This window comes from Penicillium atrosanguineum, assembly GCF_028827265.1.
Source record: "Penicillium atrosanguineum strain IBT 20685 chromosome Unknown utg000001l_segment0_segment0, whole genome shotgun sequence".
Classification (NCBI taxonomy): domain Eukaryota; kingdom Fungi; phylum Ascomycota; class Eurotiomycetes; order Eurotiales; family Aspergillaceae; genus Penicillium; species Penicillium atrosanguineum.
This window is the reverse complement of record NW_026623133.1, coordinates 3,109,200-3,127,097: the sequence shown is the minus strand read 5'-3', so window position 1 is coordinate 3,127,097 and position 17,898 is coordinate 3,109,200. Positions and strand designations below refer to the sequence as shown.

The following is a 17,898-nucleotide window of genomic DNA, read 5'->3' as shown; positions in this document are numbered from 1 at the left end:
GAAAGGAAATGTTCAACGCCGGAATCTGGGAACGAGGCTTTTGATCACATCCCGGCGAGATCCGATTAAGAAGCCGAAAAAAAGAAAAAAACACATGCGATCTAGATTCAACTGTCGACACCCGGGGAATTCATTAGATCAAACCGCAGAGACGGAGGTTCTCTTGGATGATGATATCTGGATGGAGTCAGTTTTGAGTGGTATATTTGGGGAATCAGAAGGTGTCTTACCGTTCACGGCAGCCATGACGAAGCGGATCTGGGTAGTGTCGGTGGCACAGGTGAAGTGGGTGTAGATCTGCTTCTGCTCGGCCTGGTTCAAGGACACGAAACGGTTGAGGATGTAGTCGCAGGCAGCGGCGTAGTCGGCACCGCCCTCGTAGTCGGGGAAGTAGTTCTTCATCGGGCTGACGGGCAACTTCTCCTTGAAGCGATCGATCTTGTTGAGGAAGAGAATGATTGAGGTCTTGACGAACCACCTCGAGTTGCAGATGGAGTCGAACAAGGTCAGGGCTTCTTGCATACGGTTGACGGTCTCGTCCTCGAACAACAGCTGGTCGTATTCGGAGATGGCGACGAGGAACAGAATGGTGGTGACGTTCTCGAAGCAGTGAATCCACTTCTTACGCTCGGATCGTTGACCACCGACGTCAAACATCCGGTAGGTCAAATCGCCGATGATGAAGGTAGTCTCAGTGATACCGGTAGTCTTGACACGCGAACGGAGGACATCCTGGTCAGTGGGGAGGTAGTCGGGCTGGGCAATGCGGTCAACGGCATCGAAGTAGCTATAAATGAACGATTAGCACGGTCATCGAAATTCCGAATTTATGGCAGATGCGACTCACTATTTAGCCGAGTCGTTCAGCTGGTATTCACGCGAGCGCTTGAAGCACTCCTGAACACCAGTGTCGCGCCACAGAGCGCCAATAGCGTTGCCAACCTCTGGGGGAATGCTGTCACCCTCGATTTGGGCAGGCTGCATGAAGATGGTCTGAACGTGGTACTCGTTGCGCGCATCCTCCAGGGGCAACTCGAGGGACTCCATGGCCTCGAGGATGACCCGCATCGACTGAACGGTGTTGCTGTAGATGATCTCCTTGAAGGACTCCCGCTCGTCGCGCGAATAGCCGCCCTCGTGAATGAGCTTCATCTGTTTCAGGATCGTGGACTTCCCAGACTCTCCGGCACCTATAACCCTATTGTCAGCCGACCGTTCTGGGATTCGCGCTAATATCGGCTTGGGTTGAGTCTCATACCGAGAAGCAGCATCTTGATCTCGTTTCTTTGCAGCATCTTGTCGCGCTTGAGCTGGTTCTCAATCTCCTCGTTCCGCGCCTTCCCCTCCTTATCCTCAGTGCTCATTCCGCAACCCATGATGACGGTAGATGTGTAAAAACGAAGGTGATGCGGAGGTGCGAGCCGATCGACTCGTTAAGGTTCGGAATCAAATTACAGGGACTGCGTATAGAGCCAAGTGTCAGCAGACTTTTTTTTCTCGAGTGAAAGATGGTGACTGTGTACTGGGGGGGACTTTGCGGACAGGTAGTACAGGGCGCAGAGAGCCAACGTTTCAGGATGCGTGTCGACGCAAGGGTGAAACGGAACCACGAGAGCAGGGGAGTCAGATATGCACGTACCGAGAATATCCCTTTGAAAGAAAGTAAAGGAGTGAGGTAGCAAGTAGGATAAGAATGAACCCGAATTGGAGAGAAAAGAAGGGGAGGTTTAAGGTCGATGAAGGTAAGGGGGGGGAGGGGGGAAATTGGAAGTTTCAGCAGGGAAAGGGGATACACTGGTATTACCGAGCCACCACCGGAGCCGCCCTTTGTTCACGCCGGCGAAACTAAGACGTGACCATACGGTGACCACAGGTCAACTCTAGCATCGCGTTGGGTGATCTTATTGGTTTACGGATAGAGTGGAGAAACGGGGCCCATCGACTTCCCCTTTTTTTTTTTTTATCTTTTTTTTTACTTGAAATCGTGTTGTTTTTGTGTTTTGTGTTTCTATACTTTGGTCAGGCCCATTATTCAGTCGTCCCATATAGGTATAGCTGGTGTACTACCACTACCTACTTCCGTTGAGTCTGTCTACTATACCATTCCCCCTCTCTTTAATAGGGGTAGAGAAGGAAAACCGGCTCTGCAGATCACGGTGGATCCAAATGTTATTGTCCGTGAGAATTGTTCACTTCCGTCACCACTGTATGTACTCCATACTCCGTCACTATGATCATCCCCGAGACCATGCTATTCTGGGTCTCGACCCGCCAATGCTGACCGTTGTTTTACATGATGCCATGTTTCCTCACTTTCTGACATGCGGCATGTGGGATGCGATATTCTCAGCCTACTGTTTCGGCCTGGAACAGGCTGAACGAATATCACTGTCACACTCGGACTCAACCCGGTGCAGCTGTGGCGACACCGTTCGAAGCCTGATATCTTTGGTCTTTGAAGGCTCCACATGGAGTCTGAGCACTACTTGCCGATCTCTTTGGTTGCAACACATGGCGCCCTTATCCCCGTAGACGTAAATCACCCCTATCCGGGAGCCGAAGTGTTGTAAATGTAATGGGCTCAGATGGGGGCCCCAGTCCACCAACGCCGGTCGCAGTGGGCACATGGGGCGCCTCGCATGGGGCCCCTGAACTGATGGAATTTCTGGAATGTCTGGAATTTCTGCCTCCCACACGCTATCGTGCCATGACCCACAATCTAGTGCTTCTAGGCGAATTTTGCCGCGCGCCATCCCCTGCCCTGAGTTCCTGGGGAGACATGGGGAGACATGGGGAGACATGGAAATTTGGGGATTCTTTGGTTCCGATGCTTCGAGAACATAAAGCTAAGACCATTCATTACCAATGCTGTAAATAAAAGAAAAACTTGAAACGTGAAATTCTCTGTTACAAAGAAGTTCATCTCGCCAGTGCAGCCATAGCGTGATCCTTGGTCATCACGAGAGCTTCTTTGTGTAGAATATGACTGCAATGCAGTCTTCCATCCTGTCCTCAGCTCGCACGTATGAGTTTGACGCCGTGTCAGAACATTGTATTACCTCGTCTGCCGTGGAGACTGTTTTGGCATCTCGAAACTGTTGAAGATCGCCCTCGGACTTGACATGGTGGCGTATTTGACTGGAAATAGTCGAACAAATAGACAAGAATTAGAGGCGGTGCGTGCACATGTGGTCAGCTCAGTCTTCTAAAGCTCTTCTTCAGCCGCATGAAGTCGCCCAGCTCTATAGTCAACATTGTCAAAAGGCTATGACCGTAATTTCCACTAACTGAGAAAGCCGAAATACTTTCCCTCCAAATCCTATGGTCTAAGGGGGTTATTAATCAACAAAAAAAAAATCCCAGAAAGAGCGAGAAGGAAAAAAATTGGCTCCCACGTCTGACCAATGTCGCAAGGGACGATGGAAAGAGATTGAACATACTCCCCACGGTGATCTTGAATCCTGCTGAAGCGACTGATATCGAGAAGGCTAGTTCCTGAGCTTGATCATAAACCTACGAATCGCGATGGATGAGATTGCAATTATCTATCTAACATGCCATAGTCGCACACTCTTCTGTGTATCCGTGTACAATCCCGCGACCGACGACCCCACCCCAGTCAGATCATATTGCGGATAGGTCTGCCTTGCATACACACTAGCGACTCATGAAACTTGTGGATCCGAGTGTATACAAGCGTAGAAGATTGATTGACCGCGGACGCAGGGAAACTCGAGGGCTTTGACGTCAATAGACACGGGAGAGAGATACCCAAGTCCTAAAGAGGTTGTTAGCGTCCATGTTCGAAATGGTTTAGTGACGAGACCGCCATGTGGCTGGCGTTTATATAGTGGATCGAAAGGATCCCCGAATCCACCGGACTGGCAATAGCGCGAAAATAGCGCTCTGGTCCGCGGTTCACTGGTCACCGCTGGCGCCACGATACCTATCGGCGGAAATTAGACCATGGAAAGAGTTTGGCTATTGGGTCCCTGTCCTGTTTCTGTTGATTTCTACCGTATCCCAGTGTGGGAAAAGCTTGCCGGATAAAGTGAAGTTGGGCAGAAACCAACATGTGGACGAGAAGAAAATTGTAGATTACGACCCTTGGATGTTTGAAAAACCCCACGTCCACTGAACAGTTCAATCTGATAAGAATTAAGAAAGAATCGAAAATCGAAAACTTACTGTAAACAGAGATAGGTACAATACACGGATACAAGGAACCCTTCGACCCACGGAACGAGCGATCGGGGCAAATCGAATCGCAACAATCGAATCGTGATCTGATTTTTCGGATCCCTGGTCCCCACTCTATCTCTCCCTGTCCATCACCACATCTCCGAGCAACACACCATGTCGCACGAAATGTCCCATCTGGGCCCGAGGGGTATGCGTCGCAATTCAATTATCCCTACCTGAGCTAATGGATTAGCCTTCAACCACGACCAGAGCGGTGACGCCGAGCAGGAGTACGATCGCCTGCGCGACCTGGCGCGCCAGGAGGCCTCGAAGCGGGGACAATGTTTCGGCAGGGTATGAGTTGCACGCTTTTGGTCCACTTGTGGTAGAGCATGGCTGACTCGGCGTAGTCGAAAGATGCTTATTCAAGCGGTGATGGCGCGGCCGCGAAGCAGCTCTCCGAGGAGGGCAAGGCGCATGGTCGCAAGATGGAGGAGTATAACAAGCAGGCGTCCGAGTTCATTTTCCGCGAAAATAACGCCAGCGGACGCGTCGCGGAAGACACCATCGACCTGCATGGGCAGTTCGTCGAGGAGGCCGAGGAGATTCTGGAAGAGCGCATCCGCTACGCCAAGTCTCACGGCCAGAACCACTTGCATGTGTACGCCGAGCACTATCTACCACACATCCCTTTCGAAAGACCCAACTAACACACCAATTAGCATCGTCGGCAAGGGTAACCACTCCTCAGGCCATATCCAGAAGATCAAGCCGCGCGTTGAGCAGGTCTGCCGCGAACTGGGTCTCCAATACGCCACCGAGGACAACGCCGGTCGTATCTACATCAACCTGACCGGCGGCGAGGCTGTCATGCCTCCCTATCAACCTCATCAGCAGACCCAGCATGGCTCCCACCAGCAGTATCCCGGCCAGCAGCAGCAGACACACCAGCAACAGCAACCGCAGCAGGAAGACAACATCGAGCAGGCTGTCAATGCGCTGTTGCCCAAGATTATGCGCAAGCTCGAAAAGGCTTGCTGTGTGGTTATGTAAAGCGTTTTTATCTACGGTGTTTGGAGGGCATATACATATTGCAAATAGGGTAGTGGCCCGTACTGTTTTTTAATAGATAGGTACCTGATAAACCCATAATAAGCTAAGTACAAGGCAGAGTGTCAGCTACCTGAAGTCAAAGCTTTAAAGGTAGCGTGGTTGTCACGCACATTTGTGAGACACTCATGGTTTCGCCGCCGCTGCATGAAGTTGCTTTTACAGCCCGATCGAGACGATAATGTAAAGGGGCTTCCACACCTGATTCTTCAGTCATTTTCTGTGCATCTCTTTAAAGCTCTTTCTAGAGCTATTTTTGTTCCTTTTCTAAGATGTTCTTCTTCGTGACTTCAAATCCGTCTGAGGAAGTAACTTAGCCGCGGCCGCCTATGAGGAAACCTTATATTAAATTCCTGGCCCGGCTGGATCAAAGGTCAAGCTATATATAGCTCTAAGCGTGAACTATAAAGGCTCGAATGACATTCTTAGTATAATCGTTACTTCGTATGCACATCACCGGACATAGCCGTCTTGAGGACTTGAATGAACACAAGGGTATCTCAGAAATAAGCTGCTAACTCCGCTCCCCGTCACGGCAAATTCATACTTCTCTACTATTAGAATCCTCGTCCGATAGCGTGGTCTCAACAATTTTATGCAAGACTGCACGCACCATTGCCCCGTCCCCGGCACCGTTGATGCGGGGCGTAGCGTCAATCATCTCGATGAGATTCAAAGCTCGATCGCGGAGCTCGGCCACAGTTTGCTGCGTGTGCGCGAAGCTGCCCGTGCTCTCCATGTAATGCATGGCGTGGCGCTTGACCTCCTCATCCTGGGTCTTCTGCTTCAGGATGCTGAGAAGCTGATGATTGGAGGGATTGGCGCGAATGCTGTGAATGATTGGAAAGGAAAATTTACCCTCGGTCAAGTCTTCACACAGACCCTTATTTTTGGTGTATGTTGTGTTGGATAGGTTGAGGTAGTCGTCGCATATTTGGAAGATCAGACCCATCACGTTTACTAGGCTCACGCAGTCCTTTCCAGTTGCACTCTCGGCTTGCATTAGCTTTACCGCTAGGCGAAAGAGACCGCCGGTTTTGTTGCCGACCATTTCTAGATACTCGTCTTCGGTTGGACAGGTGAGGGTATCGCGCCAGAAAAGATCCATCCCTTGGCCGCGGTGGAGGTTCAGGAGTTCCTTCACGTAGATGTCGATAGCGGCGGGATTATTTAGTTGTTGAATCTCTTGGAGGGCGAGAAAGTAGACGTAATTAGCGGAGTTGATAGTCTGGGCTGTGCCGAAGATATTGTGCGCGACGGGGACTCCACGGCGGAGAACTGAGTTGTCTTCGACGTCGTCAATTCTACGTGAAGACAGAGGTGAGTGATAAGTCTTGCAGAAAGCGAAGATAGAAGAGCTTACAGTAGCGACGCCGTATGTAGCATGGTCACCACCTTGGAGATAATCGCCAGACTCTCCGGGGGAACCTGAAGCCAGGAATTGAACGCTTCGATCAGCTGGCGGCGCACGTCCTTGCCCGGATGTTGGTGCATGTAGTCATAAGGGCCGATGAGGATCTTCTCATTCTTCGAGGACCACGTTCCATCCTTGTATTTCGTGCCATCCACGCTGGACTTGTTCCGTCTGTGTTTGTGCTTCGCCTGCCCCGTGGAATCGTCCACGTGCGACGTCCTGTGTCGGTGGGCGGGCGGACTGCTCGGACCATTCGTAGCCCCCGTAGAGCTAGTTCTGGGCGGAACTGGGTTTGGTGGTTGAAATGAAGAATTCATGGTGCTGCGTAGAATACGGGTGAGGGGGAAGTTGGAGGGGCTGAGGGGTTGTTGATGCCGAGAGCAGATGACATCAAGACTAGGCGCCAACGCCAAGTGACAATTTTTTGGTGAGGTCCAACTCGTACCAGGCACGCGTATTACGAGTCGAGTCAACCTTTTATTTTCCCATGCCCCGCGTTCTCAGCATTCGGAGCTGAACCAGCTCGAGCTTGGCTCCTCCGATGACTAATCGAGCGTTATGAGGCCGAAAGGCCAAAATCAATCGATCACGAGGCGATGCAAGGTAAAGCGGGGTCAACGACAATAAAATGACATATCACATTTGAAACCCTATGTAGCATCAAGGGAGATATTATTAACGAGAAATAGAGTGATGGCATCCTGTAAGGTGATGAGTTTGCTACGGCAACAGACGCCGGGGACGCCGAATTTCAGCTCGCCTGGTGAAGACCAGAGGACTAGCGGCCAGGAGGACTTCCCCGGGGCGTAAACCGGCTTTTTAGTAAGTGTCAAAAAATAAGCATCTATTGACGCCATGGTTTGATCTGCGCCTAGAACACAAAACCGATCTGAAAACCGGAACTAGCGGTGGCTCCAGGGTCAAAAGTGCATGAAAAACAGCGGGGTCGTCCGGGGCAACCGTGGGCGTTTGCCTTTATTTACGTTGGGAGCGGCCCGACTGACCTCATCGGCTCTCACGGACCACTTTCGATCCCGATTTTGTGTGCGAATCCCTTGATATGTTCAGCAGCTGGCTGTTGTTCTGCCCTGGTCAACAGTTCCATTTATTCTTGCTTTCTTCTCTTTCTGATTTCCTCATTATAACTCTTTTTTTTTCCATACATCCTCATGGAGACTCTGTTGGCTCATTCCTTCGACTATCTTTCCTCATACGAACCCAGCAAAGTCCGCAAGGGCCTGCGTCAGGTCGAGGGCCTACTCGCACAAATCTGTCTCTCCAGGTCAAAACCCCCCACCGACCGACGGAAGTCCTATCTGGCCGTCGAAGCGCAGCCGGTGCCGAAGGAGCTATCCGAATTGCGCGATGATCCAGCATTTAGGGAATTTTTCAAATTGCAAGAAAGCTTCCAATGGAATGGTAAGTTTCATCGACCTGTTCAACTTCTTTATGTCGACCTTGAGAATCAATTCTGATCTTTCTGTGCAGTCGCGATGCGCTTAGTATCCTGCCTTGAGCACCTGCTCGGCCGCGGTAGCAATGGCACCAACGACATGCTCATCGTCTGCACCCTCGACCTAATCCAAGGCGCCTTGCTCTTGCACCCACCATCGCGCTCTCTCTTCGCGCGTGAAATTTACATGAACCTCCTCCTCGACCTCCTCGACCCGATCAACTGCCCGGCCATCCAATCAGCTACTTTGTTGACGCTTGTCACCGCGTTACTGGACTGCCCCGCAAACACCCGTACCTTTGAAGACCTCGACGGTTTGCTCACCATCACATCACTGTTCAAGCAGCGTGCCACTTCTCGCGAAGTCAAGCTAAAGCTGGTCGAGTTCTTGTATTTCTATCTCATGCCCGAAACACCCATCCTGGCGGGAGGCAGCCCACCGGGTCTGCAGCGCAGCCCCAGCAAGCTCTCCAACCGCCCCCAAAGTTCACATGCATCCGCGGCTGGCGGGGCCAAGATGATCCGCGATACGCGCACTACCGACGAGAAGCAGGCATTACTAGGTCGTTACCTGAATAACGTCGAGGACCTGGTAGAGGACCTCAAAGAAACCGCGCCGTTCGGAGCAACGGTGTATTGAATGAATTTATCTGAGGCGATGACTGGACTTCCGCCCACGACAGAATGTGTTTGACGACCGCATTGATGTGGTTGACTTTGATTCTTTTCTTTTTTTTCCAGCCAATTTTCTTTTTCTTTCTTCTCTTCGTTTCTTCAGCCTTATTTTTCGATTCCCACGAGCTTTGTTTTCCGTCCGGTACGGCGTGATTATGTGGTCTAGCCTGATGCTTTTTCCCTCCTGGTTTCTTGCTTCGATGTTTGACTCTCCTCTTTTCCTGCCTTTTTTCCATTTTAGTTCTTTTTTTTTTTTTTTTTTTTCAGGTGATTTTCTTTTCACATCGGTTTCCTTGCCTCTCCAATTCTGGAATTGTGTCGACCTCCCCATAGGCTTCGTGCCTCGTTTTCCTTGTGTGTCCTTGATGGCGACATGATAGTGTATGATTCTTCTCTGTTCCTATTTCACTCAAATATCACGAAATTGAATACTCAATCCATGCACCCTATCGTAGAGTTTAGACTTTAGACCACTTTGTAAACAGGTCAAGCCGAAGCCATTATATTTGTATGACTCGAGTTGACTCATCTCGAAGATGACTCAACGCGGACTTTAATCTCGATGCTAGACCGATAAGGTGGAGAAGATCGGACCATTGACCTACATGTATCCACACTTCCTCTCCCGATTCAGATTTCGAGACAAATCGTGGACTCCGAAACCATTCCAGTCCTATCCCCGACCCTTTCAACAACATGACAAAGACTATTCAAGAACAGCTAGCCGAGCAGCCTCATACTGGTGATCCTCAACTCGTTCAATATGTCGGGACGGTGGAGGCGTATGATAAATGGGCGGAGGTATGTTCAGGAGCGAACCCTCGAAACAACTTTTCAAGCAGTGTAAATACTCAGCTTACTGACACTATGAATAGGTCTACGACACAGATGGAAATTTCCTTCAACGCCTCGACACCTTTGAGATGCGGGCTCTGCTTCCTCATTTCCTGGACAGAGTGACCGCGCGCTTCCCGACTCAACCGCAATCATCTCCACTGAAGCTAGTCGATTTGGGATGTGGCACTGGTAGAAATACCATACAGCTACTTGAAGCGCTGTCCGCGCGTCGACAGAGCAGCGAGGCTACTTCGTTCCAGGAGGTCGTGGGTCTTGATGCCTCACCGGGGATGCTCGAGGTAGCGGGAAGCGCAATTCAGGCTGCTGTGAGGGAGAAGAATCTCGCAGATACTGAGGTGTTGTTGGGAGTCATTGATCTTCTGCAAGGTGCATCATCAAAGGCGCAGCTACCTCCGTCACTGCAGGCGTCGGGTGCTGCGGGTCTCATTTCTACTCTCGTGCTAGAACACATTCCCGCAAAGGGGTTTTTCGAAGCAGCGTCAGCAATGATGCTACCTGGCGCCTATCTACTGGTAACCAACATGCACGCTGATATGGGTGCGATCAGCCAGGCGGGGTTCACGGATCCGCAGACTGGGGTCAAGATCCGACCCACCAGCTATTGTCACTCCGTTCCCGAAGTGCTAGCGGCGGCCGAGAAGGCCGGGTTCCAGGTGGAGAATCTTCTTAGCGAGGAAGGAGAAAATGGGGTTTTGGAAAGAGAAGTTGATCAGCAGTTAGGCGAGGCGTTAGGTGCACGGGCGAAGAAGTGGGTTGGAATCAGGGTCTGGTTTGGGATTTGTTTCAGCAAAAAGTAGTAGGAAATCTCTGCCTGACAATCAGTGGAGAATATGATTTCTATCCCTAGGGCGGGTAATTATACATTTAGAAAAACTGCAGGAGTCTGTCCCGGTGTTGTACAAGATTGGGGTTTTCTCGGAGTAGTTGTGTCAGTCTGTTCTGCTTCCACCCCATGCTCTCGTCCAAAATAAGATGTGTGTAGGCGAAGACGCTGGCGTCGAAGAGACCGGGCTTGGATCTGCCGAAGAAGTGCTCGTCCTCTCCGAGCAAGGCGGACAGAGCCTCGAAGGCGCTCTTCGCGTCTCCTTCCAGATCAGCGGCATCGATGTATTTTGATGTCTTAAGAAGCTCGTCGCGAGCTGCTTGTTGAAGTTGGATGCCCAGGGCTAAGCGAACGATAGTATTTGTTGTGGCTGGAATCACGTAGAGTCGGCGTGCGACGGCCTCAAAGTTTTCGCTGTCGAGATACAACATGTACAACTGAAAGCATGTTAGCAAGGGTGTTCCGGTGATCGCTCAAGGTCTATACAGGGAGAACATACCCAAGCATTGCGTAACCGGTGATCCAGCAGCGAAGCGTAGACTTCGAAGCGGAGGTTTAATTGTTGCTCCTCTTCGCAGTGGACTTGTTCAATGGCCCACTTCTGGAGCTTATGCGAGGGGATGGGACCGGGTGCGCCTGCGGGGAGAGCGGGAAGGAGAAAAGGCAAGGCGCCGGTGGGCGATGCATGGTTGTTGGAGGGGGTAACCTCAAAGTCGATTCCGACGAATTTCAGGTAGGCCTGCGCGAGATCAGTATAACTGCTCCGTGGACATGCTGGACAGGTCTCCTACCTGCCACTTGAGACATTGTGGGTTGAATGAAGGGCGGCCGTGGCGCGCGCTCTTCGCGTCACTAAAGACATATAACTGGTTGTCTTGTCGCCGGGAGGGAGACCGCTGCGGGAGGTCGTTGGGGGGATACGTGGTCAACGGAAAGCGGTCAAAGAGACGTTTGATGGGAGCTGGAACTGTAAAGAAATCGTGTACAGCATTGGGACCAGCGGAGCTGGTGCTTTCCGGCTGAGGACCCTCACTGCCTTTGGGCGGCATCGCGACTTTATGCAGAAGGCTCGGAGCAACAAGGGCCTCGGCCACTAAACCGTGACGATTAATAGGGACGGATAAACCTACAAGGCCGAGACCCATCGCCCCCACTAAATGACACATGATCACGTGCATCCGGAGGTACTCAGGCTCCGATCGCCCGCTTATACTTGAACCACTCACTTCCAATGGGTCAATGGTTGCGTAACCGCGATTAGGTAAACCCTCCCCGCATCGTTTTTTCCTCTCATCTTTTCTATGTTGTACCTGGAACTCTCGGAATTCGTCCCCTTACTTCGCCCTCCTGTCGTCACCTCGCCGATGCTCACGGCTTATCCCACTAGGTCCGGTCGGTTTCGGTGAACCTTCTCAAACCCCAACTCTTAGTTCCGGTCGACCCCGCTTCCAATCTCGACCTTTCGGGTCACGAAAAGGACGACATCTCTACAGAGAATTATCCCCAGGAATATTGCAAGTAATCGGCTTTTCATTCGAATTACGGCCCCGCGCCACCTGCGCTGGCGGACGGCGTTTGCGACACTGAGTTCTCGGTCGTCATCATTCTCATTCGACGACCATTGCGGCTCTCGATCACATCACCCACATCTTCCGGCTGCGGTAATGCCTCTCGACGAAGAAGGTGCGAAGTGGTCTTGGTATGATTATCTATATAAACAGTCAGTTGCGCATGCGCTAACATTCTTTCTATAGCGAACCATGCATTCGCGGCCACCGATCTTCAAAATGTCAACACTTCGATAGACTGATGATGAAAGTACCCAAGGCTGGACGCCCCCTAGCCAAATGTCCCCATCCAAAGGGGACTTGCAGTTGCCAGAAGACATTCGCCTTCATGGTCCGAATCCCAAAAGGTGAGCAGCCCATAACGTTTCCTGCCGGACTCCACTAATGTATGCCCAGGCTCGACATGTTTATGCCGACCGCTATACAAAGTCCCTGCCAGTACAGATGATTCATCCCAGTCTACTCCAGCGCCTGTACCCTCGGCCTCATCATCTGCCTCGGCCAAAGTTCAGAAATCGGGAAGACGACAGAGCCATCTTCAAGCCGCACCAGGAAACCTTGCGAAGGCGCTGGAATCTGTGCCCGACAATCTCAAACTTGAGGATGGTGTGGCCAATAATGCGGCAACCGCTCCTCATCACTCCGAACAGAATGGCTCTCTCTCGGGTATAAACTCGTCCAACGGCTTCCCACCTGCACCCGTATCTGACGGAGATACCCCGAATGGATCTGGCTGTTGCTCCAAGAAACCCCAGGTCCCACCGGTGGCTTCTAACAGCGGAGGTTCTTGCTGTTCTGGAAAGTCTAATGCGCCATCAGCGTCCAATACTCTCTTCACTGGGAACGGGTACAAGACGAGCCCGCCTCCTGACTGGAACGACATGTCATTTATGAATTTCGCTACGCCCCAGATACCCGCTTGGCAAAATCCGATGCCCTCTACCCAGACCCAATTCATGCAATCTTTGGGGATGCATAGCGCTCAGTCCCAGCCACTCTACATGAACGGTTATGCTCCTCATGTTACTTCAGCACCATCGTACTCGAACACGATGAGTGGGCTTGGGACAACACAAACGGCCGTAGCTCAATTCGCTGCGAATCACCCCCAGAAGTCCGCCTACACCCATTCTCATACCCATCATGATGCGGAATCTTGTCATGACTGCAAATGCGGAGACGATTGTCAATGCCTAGGCTGCGCGGCCCATCCATTCAACAACACCACTCGCCAGCATGTCCAGGAGATGGGCGTCATGATGACCTTTGATGGTGATGAGCATACACCTGAAACCATCACCAACGCCTACCAGCCCTCTCCCTTCCATAGCACTACTCCATCGACTCCGATGAACTTTGGCTTCATGCAGCACAATCCCCCCATGGAAAACACTGGTCAGCAGAACAACTTTGACCCATACTCAGACCCCAACTCCACCATGTCTTCTGGATACTCCTCTCCTCTCCGCGCCAGCCACAACTTGAACCAGCAGTTGATGCATCCATCTGAATACTACACTTTGGAGTACCCGGTGGGAATTCCCTCAGCTTGTTCGGATGTGACTGGTAGCTGTCAATGTGGCAACGACTGCAGTTGCGTCGGTTGCCTTACACACAGCGGCCATAATGGCGTGCCTCTCGATGCACCTATTCCAGAACCCTCTATTGCTACCACGACAGAACAGCACTCTTCATCACATCGCCATACCCCGGTGACATCTGTCAGCCATAACTCGCATATCACTGTGCTGGACAATGTCTCTGTGCCGTGTCTGAGCCCACGCACACTTGAGACATCGATGATATGAGTCTAACACGATGACCAACTTCTCTTCTGCCCCCCCCCCCCCCCCCCTTTTCCCAACCTTTTTAGTTACACGATTTATGATGTACAATGATACCCTTAGATATCTCTGCTCTAGAAAGCCGGCTGCAATGCACGCTTGCTATGTGGAACGAATTCGTTCAAATCGCTTGTTTAATGTCCTTATTACTACACCCTCTGATTATCTTTTTTCAGACACATACAATCCCTTTGAAAGGCTTCATCTCATAGGGTTGATTTCCTTCCGCTTCTTCAAGCCCTGTGCCCCATCACATGATACTTGCGAGATAGTCACATAGTAAAGTACCGTAAATGAAATGTCCCTACTAAGAATACCTTTCATCAGAGCAAAGCAGCAAACGCATGAACTTGGTAAGTATGGTTGTGGGTCTAGAGTGGATTCTACCGCGGTTTCGGAAAGCAGCGCTGCTACATTACATAATCTTGTCGACTCTATTCCAACCTCTCCTTTTTTGCCTGCGGTAAACTTGTTATCGCCAGGAATTGAATACCGCTTCAACTGCTTCGCGAGCTCTCCAGTTGGGAAGGAAGCGCTTTGAAATTTCTGGCAAAGTGCTCCGAGCTCGAATTCGATGGGAATGGCCGCTCGTCCTTGACGGGTTATTTCCACACATGAGGCGGCGCACATCTCACGGCAATAGTGCTGGCGCGAAAGGTATTACCCTCTTTTCATAGAAACCTGCCTGTTTCTTTCTTTCTTTGGAGAAATCGAGTATCTCATCTGAAGCTACACGATTGATGCGCATGTACGACATGCCCGAACTCTTTTCAACGGGCGAGGCACCAATGTCTCAGGACATTCGAGCCCATTATGTCCGCACGCAGGAATATACGTCGACGCCAAAGTATCCTCCCGGGTCCGCGATCGGCTCTGCGATGGGGTATTTTGGCCACGAAAACTATGAAGAGGACAATGATACTGTCGTCGTTGACAATAAGATCTTCAACTCAGCCACACATCAGTTTTGCGAGGGCGACTTCATTTGCCCTAACTTCTTCAATCTTGCAAATCTAGACGGCTTTACGCGTCGCTTCAAATGTAACCAATGGTCTTACGAGATGCGCCGCCAAGCACAGCCGATCTTTCCATTTCTATCCTTAGGCCCTTCATCTTGCCTCAGAGACCGCGAGTTTCTTTGTTCTCAGGAATTCACTCTTTTTCTTGCTATCCGCAACAGCCAGTCTGCTCAAGCTCGTCTGGTGTCCGGAAACAAGGCTGCTGCAGAACTTGGCGTGCAAGCTGACACTATTGATGTCCTCGACAACCAAGAGCTGATATCCGCTTTCCCCCGCGCCATTCGTCGCATCAATGATCATCTCGCGGGTGTGGATACCGATGCCTCTGGAAAGACGATAGAGTCTCAGACTGGCCAACCACCTACCAAGAGAAAGGTCTTCGTCTTTTGCGAATCCGGCAACGAGCGATCTGCCGCGGTGGTCATCGCCTATATTATGGCGATGCTCAACATGGATTCAGGACAAGCCCTTCACTTGACTCAGCAGCACCGGTTTTGTGTCTCGATCGAGGATCCACTGAAGCGCATTCTCTTTGCGTTTGAGTCTATTCTCTCGGCGAAGCGTGACGTTGAGCGCGCTAGGCGCTTAAATACCCAGACTGGAGCGGCAACACTTGCTCCTCCACCAGTGCCCCCTGTTCTGCTCTCCAAAAAACGGAGTTTTGCGGACCGTTACGATGATGATATCGATATGGCCGATGGTGATATGGAAGTCGATAGAGATGGGGACTTCTTCTCTGAGCGTAAACCCATTGCTCCCTTCCAGGACCGCGTGGTTTAGAAACGAAAAGAAATTAGGGACGCATTATGGCTTGGCTTCCTGACTTCATCTGAGTCTAAATTACCCATTGACCCTTCGATCTTTGCTTCCAACATCCGTTTCCCGGAAATATCCTGTCAATGCTGCTAGTTGCTATATAGATATTGCTCTTTGATATTTAGCCTTCTACACACTTCAAGAAATTTCCCGTACGTTTGAGGAGTATCATGACATCTACGTAAAGCTGGAACAAGAATACACTATAAGTGTTTCTCTAGGGTCTCTGAACAAGATACCTTGAGGGAGTCAGATGATGTCAAATGAGAAGATTAAGTAAAAATGACTAGGCAGCGGCCGAGAAGGTCCGAGAGGACATTTTGTTTAGCTTTTGCAATATCTTCCTCATCAACTCTCACTTCAGCCAGTCCCCCACCGTCTCCCCTATCGACACTCTCTTCCAAGCTTCTTCATCCCAACCTCACACTTTTCCATATGGTTTTCTGATTCCTCATCCATGGGACTAGTTGCCATGGATGACACGGATGGGTACGACGCGAACATGGACCCGGCGTTCATGACAAGTGAGGATGAACTTGATGCTGGACAAGCCAAGCTCAAATCCTGGGAGAGTACCGATCAAATTGTAAGCTCAATACACTCCTCATCAACAAGCGCTATTGAAGAGAATCTTGCTGACAACAAGGTCATGGACATTTAGGCTCGTCCTGGCTCCCTTGTTTTCGGTGACCTGAAACCTTCTATCCAGATTGAAATCGTTCACAACTTACGAGAGCAGTTGGACGGTGCCATCGATGCTGCATATATGAAGCTGAAAATTACTCAGGAAGAGAATATCAATCTAATACTGTACAACGAACTGTACAACCACAGCCTTGAGGCAGAAAATATCACGGTTCTGCAGTACAGGAAGAGGCAGAGAGCAGCCTTGAAGAAGCTTGATCAAGGTGCAGCCAAACATCTTGTTCAGGAAGACTTGTCCAATATCTTCAAGACCACTTGTCGGCAGCTGTCCTACAAAAGGCTCAACCTCGGCGCAGAAGATATCATGCATGCCAAAGCATCAGATGTCCTGCTGTCATACATGTTTTTAGATCGCCTCGATCTTCCCCGAAGTCTCGCTGGAACCTGGTACAATGGCATTGAAACCCGCCTCGATGGTCACTACGGATATCCCACCCCTGAGTCTGAATCTTGGGACTGGGCTGAAAACTTGTCCAAGCGCCAAAGCGACCTGGGAAGATTTGGCGTAACGCTGCCTGCATCCTCACAGGAAGAGCCAAGATATCCGTTTGTGGTGAAGGGGTCTGGTACCAAGAGCCCAGTCAAACAGGTAGCCACGTTTACCGACAAAGGCAAAGGGATTGGGAGCACCTCCAATGCGGAGATCCCCTTCTGGCATATCCATGGCCCCCCTACGAATGTGACGGACTCCGAGGCTCGTTACCTGTGGAAACTGACTCAATTTGAAATCGAACTGCTTCAAAAGGAGAAGGCATTGTTTGAAGCTGAGGTGAAGGGGACCAAGAACCAAGCCGAAGACCCTCATTATGGTGACTGTGATAACCCCGAAGACCCTTGGCACTTCCGCTGTAGATGAGGACGACGATGTTCCTGCATGATCGATGATCTATTCTTCAACCATCTATGCCTTGTTTTATGCACATGCCACACCATACACGATTTTGATGATTGTCTTGAGATATAGCAACTCGCAACTCCATCTGGGCACCTCTTCCCTGCAAAATGAATGCCCCAAACAAGAATGTATTCTAATCAATTTTGATTCGAAAGAGGCCTGGATAAAGCGATTCTGGTTTGAAATATTTGGAATTTTAGTGACTCTCACAGATAGCATGGAATACCATTTCAATGTATAAGTGTGCATGTGAAGTAGAAGAGCAAGTTGCAAGTAGAAAGGCGTCTAATATAAAAGTGGCCCGTGCACCGACGCGAAAATCCGCGTCTTAAACACGTGCCGTGCATCCTATGCGTTCCATCCTGTGGACAGTCTACAGCAGAGTCAACTCGTTCGCCTTATGAGGCTCGGGAATATTGACCACAGAATAACTGTGCAGAATTGGTCGGTTTTTTTGCATAGCTAAACCTTGATTTGGTTCCAAGCCTCATCCCTGGGAATGACGTCTGCGCTATTCGGACCCTGATCGATCGCAC

At 50.6% G+C, this 17,898-nt stretch overlaps 9 protein-coding genes across 9 annotated transcripts; 6 read left to right on the top strand and 3 right to left on the bottom strand.

Annotated features, from left to right (window-relative positions):
- Positions 1 to 133: 133 nt before the first annotated feature.
- Positions 134 to 1,376, bottom strand: gpaA (guanine nucleotide-binding protein subunit alpha gpaA; the record flags this gene model as incomplete). The annotated part of the gene is made up of 4 exons (XM_056881270.1): positions 134 to 177; positions 231 to 787; positions 848 to 1,190; positions 1,259 to 1,376. The coding sequence occupies 4 exons, from the start codon at positions 1,374 to 1,376 to the stop codon at positions 134 to 136; spliced, it is 1,062 nt and encodes a 353-aa protein (XP_056746508.1).
- Positions 1,377 to 4,356: 2,980 nt separating this feature from the next.
- Positions 4,357 to 5,235, top strand: N7443_001213 (Smr domain-containing protein; the record flags this gene model as incomplete). Its single annotated transcript, XM_056881269.1, has 4 exons — positions 4,357 to 4,390; positions 4,436 to 4,536; positions 4,593 to 4,843; positions 4,905 to 5,235. The coding sequence occupies 4 exons, from the start codon at positions 4,357 to 4,359 to the stop codon at positions 5,233 to 5,235; spliced, it is 717 nt and encodes a 238-aa protein (XP_056746507.1).
- A 598-nt stretch (positions 5,236 to 5,833) lies between these two features.
- N7443_001212 (FPP/GGPP synthase family protein) lies at positions 5,834 to 7,023 on the bottom strand (the record flags this gene model as incomplete). The annotated part of the gene is made up of 2 exons (XM_056881268.1): positions 5,834 to 6,596; positions 6,656 to 7,023. The coding sequence occupies 2 exons, from the start codon at positions 7,021 to 7,023 to the stop codon at positions 5,834 to 5,836; spliced, it is 1,131 nt and encodes a 376-aa protein (XP_056746506.1).
- Positions 7,024 to 7,875: 852 nt separating this feature from the next.
- N7443_001211 (cell division control protein 14) lies at positions 7,876 to 8,799 on the top strand (the record flags this gene model as incomplete). The annotated part of the gene is made up of 2 exons (XM_056881267.1): positions 7,876 to 8,125; positions 8,195 to 8,799. The coding sequence occupies 2 exons, from the start codon at positions 7,876 to 7,878 to the stop codon at positions 8,797 to 8,799; spliced, it is 855 nt and encodes a 284-aa protein (XP_056746505.1).
- A 731-nt stretch (positions 8,800 to 9,530) lies between these two features.
- On the top strand, positions 9,531 to 10,489 carry N7443_001210 (class I SAM-dependent DNA methyltransferase; the record flags this gene model as incomplete). The annotated part of the gene is made up of 2 exons (XM_056881266.1): positions 9,531 to 9,635; positions 9,710 to 10,489. The coding sequence occupies 2 exons, from the start codon at positions 9,531 to 9,533 to the stop codon at positions 10,487 to 10,489; spliced, it is 885 nt and encodes a 294-aa protein (XP_056746504.1).
- Positions 10,490 to 10,556: 67 nt separating this feature from the next.
- On the bottom strand, positions 10,557 to 11,564 carry N7443_001209 (putative mitochondrial outer membrane protein (Sam35); the record flags this gene model as incomplete). The annotated part of the gene is made up of 3 exons (XM_056881265.1): positions 10,557 to 10,952; positions 11,015 to 11,254; positions 11,307 to 11,564. 3 exons carry the CDS (start codon positions 11,562 to 11,564, stop codon positions 10,557 to 10,559), a joined length of 894 nt encoding a protein of 297 aa, XP_056746503.1.
- A 615-nt stretch (positions 11,565 to 12,179) lies between these two features.
- On the top strand, positions 12,180 to 13,891 carry N7443_001208 (copper fist DNA-binding domain-containing protein; the record flags this gene model as incomplete). The annotated part of the gene is made up of 3 exons (XM_056881264.1): positions 12,180 to 12,214; positions 12,270 to 12,430; positions 12,480 to 13,891. 3 exons carry the CDS (start codon positions 12,180 to 12,182, stop codon positions 13,889 to 13,891), a joined length of 1,608 nt encoding a protein of 535 aa, XP_056746502.1.
- A 776-nt stretch (positions 13,892 to 14,667) lies between these two features.
- N7443_001207 (dual specificity protein phosphatase family protein) lies at positions 14,668 to 15,726 on the top strand (the record flags this gene model as incomplete). Its single annotated transcript, XM_056881263.1, has 1 exon — positions 14,668 to 15,726. One exon carries the CDS (start codon positions 14,668 to 14,670, stop codon positions 15,724 to 15,726), a length of 1,059 nt encoding a protein of 352 aa, XP_056746501.1.
- Positions 15,727 to 16,219: 493 nt separating this feature from the next.
- On the top strand, positions 16,220 to 17,323 carry N7443_001206 (uncharacterized protein; the record flags this gene model as incomplete). Its single annotated transcript, XM_056881262.1, has 2 exons — positions 16,220 to 16,348; positions 16,424 to 17,323. The coding sequence occupies 2 exons, from the start codon at positions 16,220 to 16,222 to the stop codon at positions 17,321 to 17,323; spliced, it is 1,029 nt and encodes a 342-aa protein (XP_056746500.1).
- Between the last annotated feature and the right edge of the window lie 575 nt (positions 17,324 to 17,898).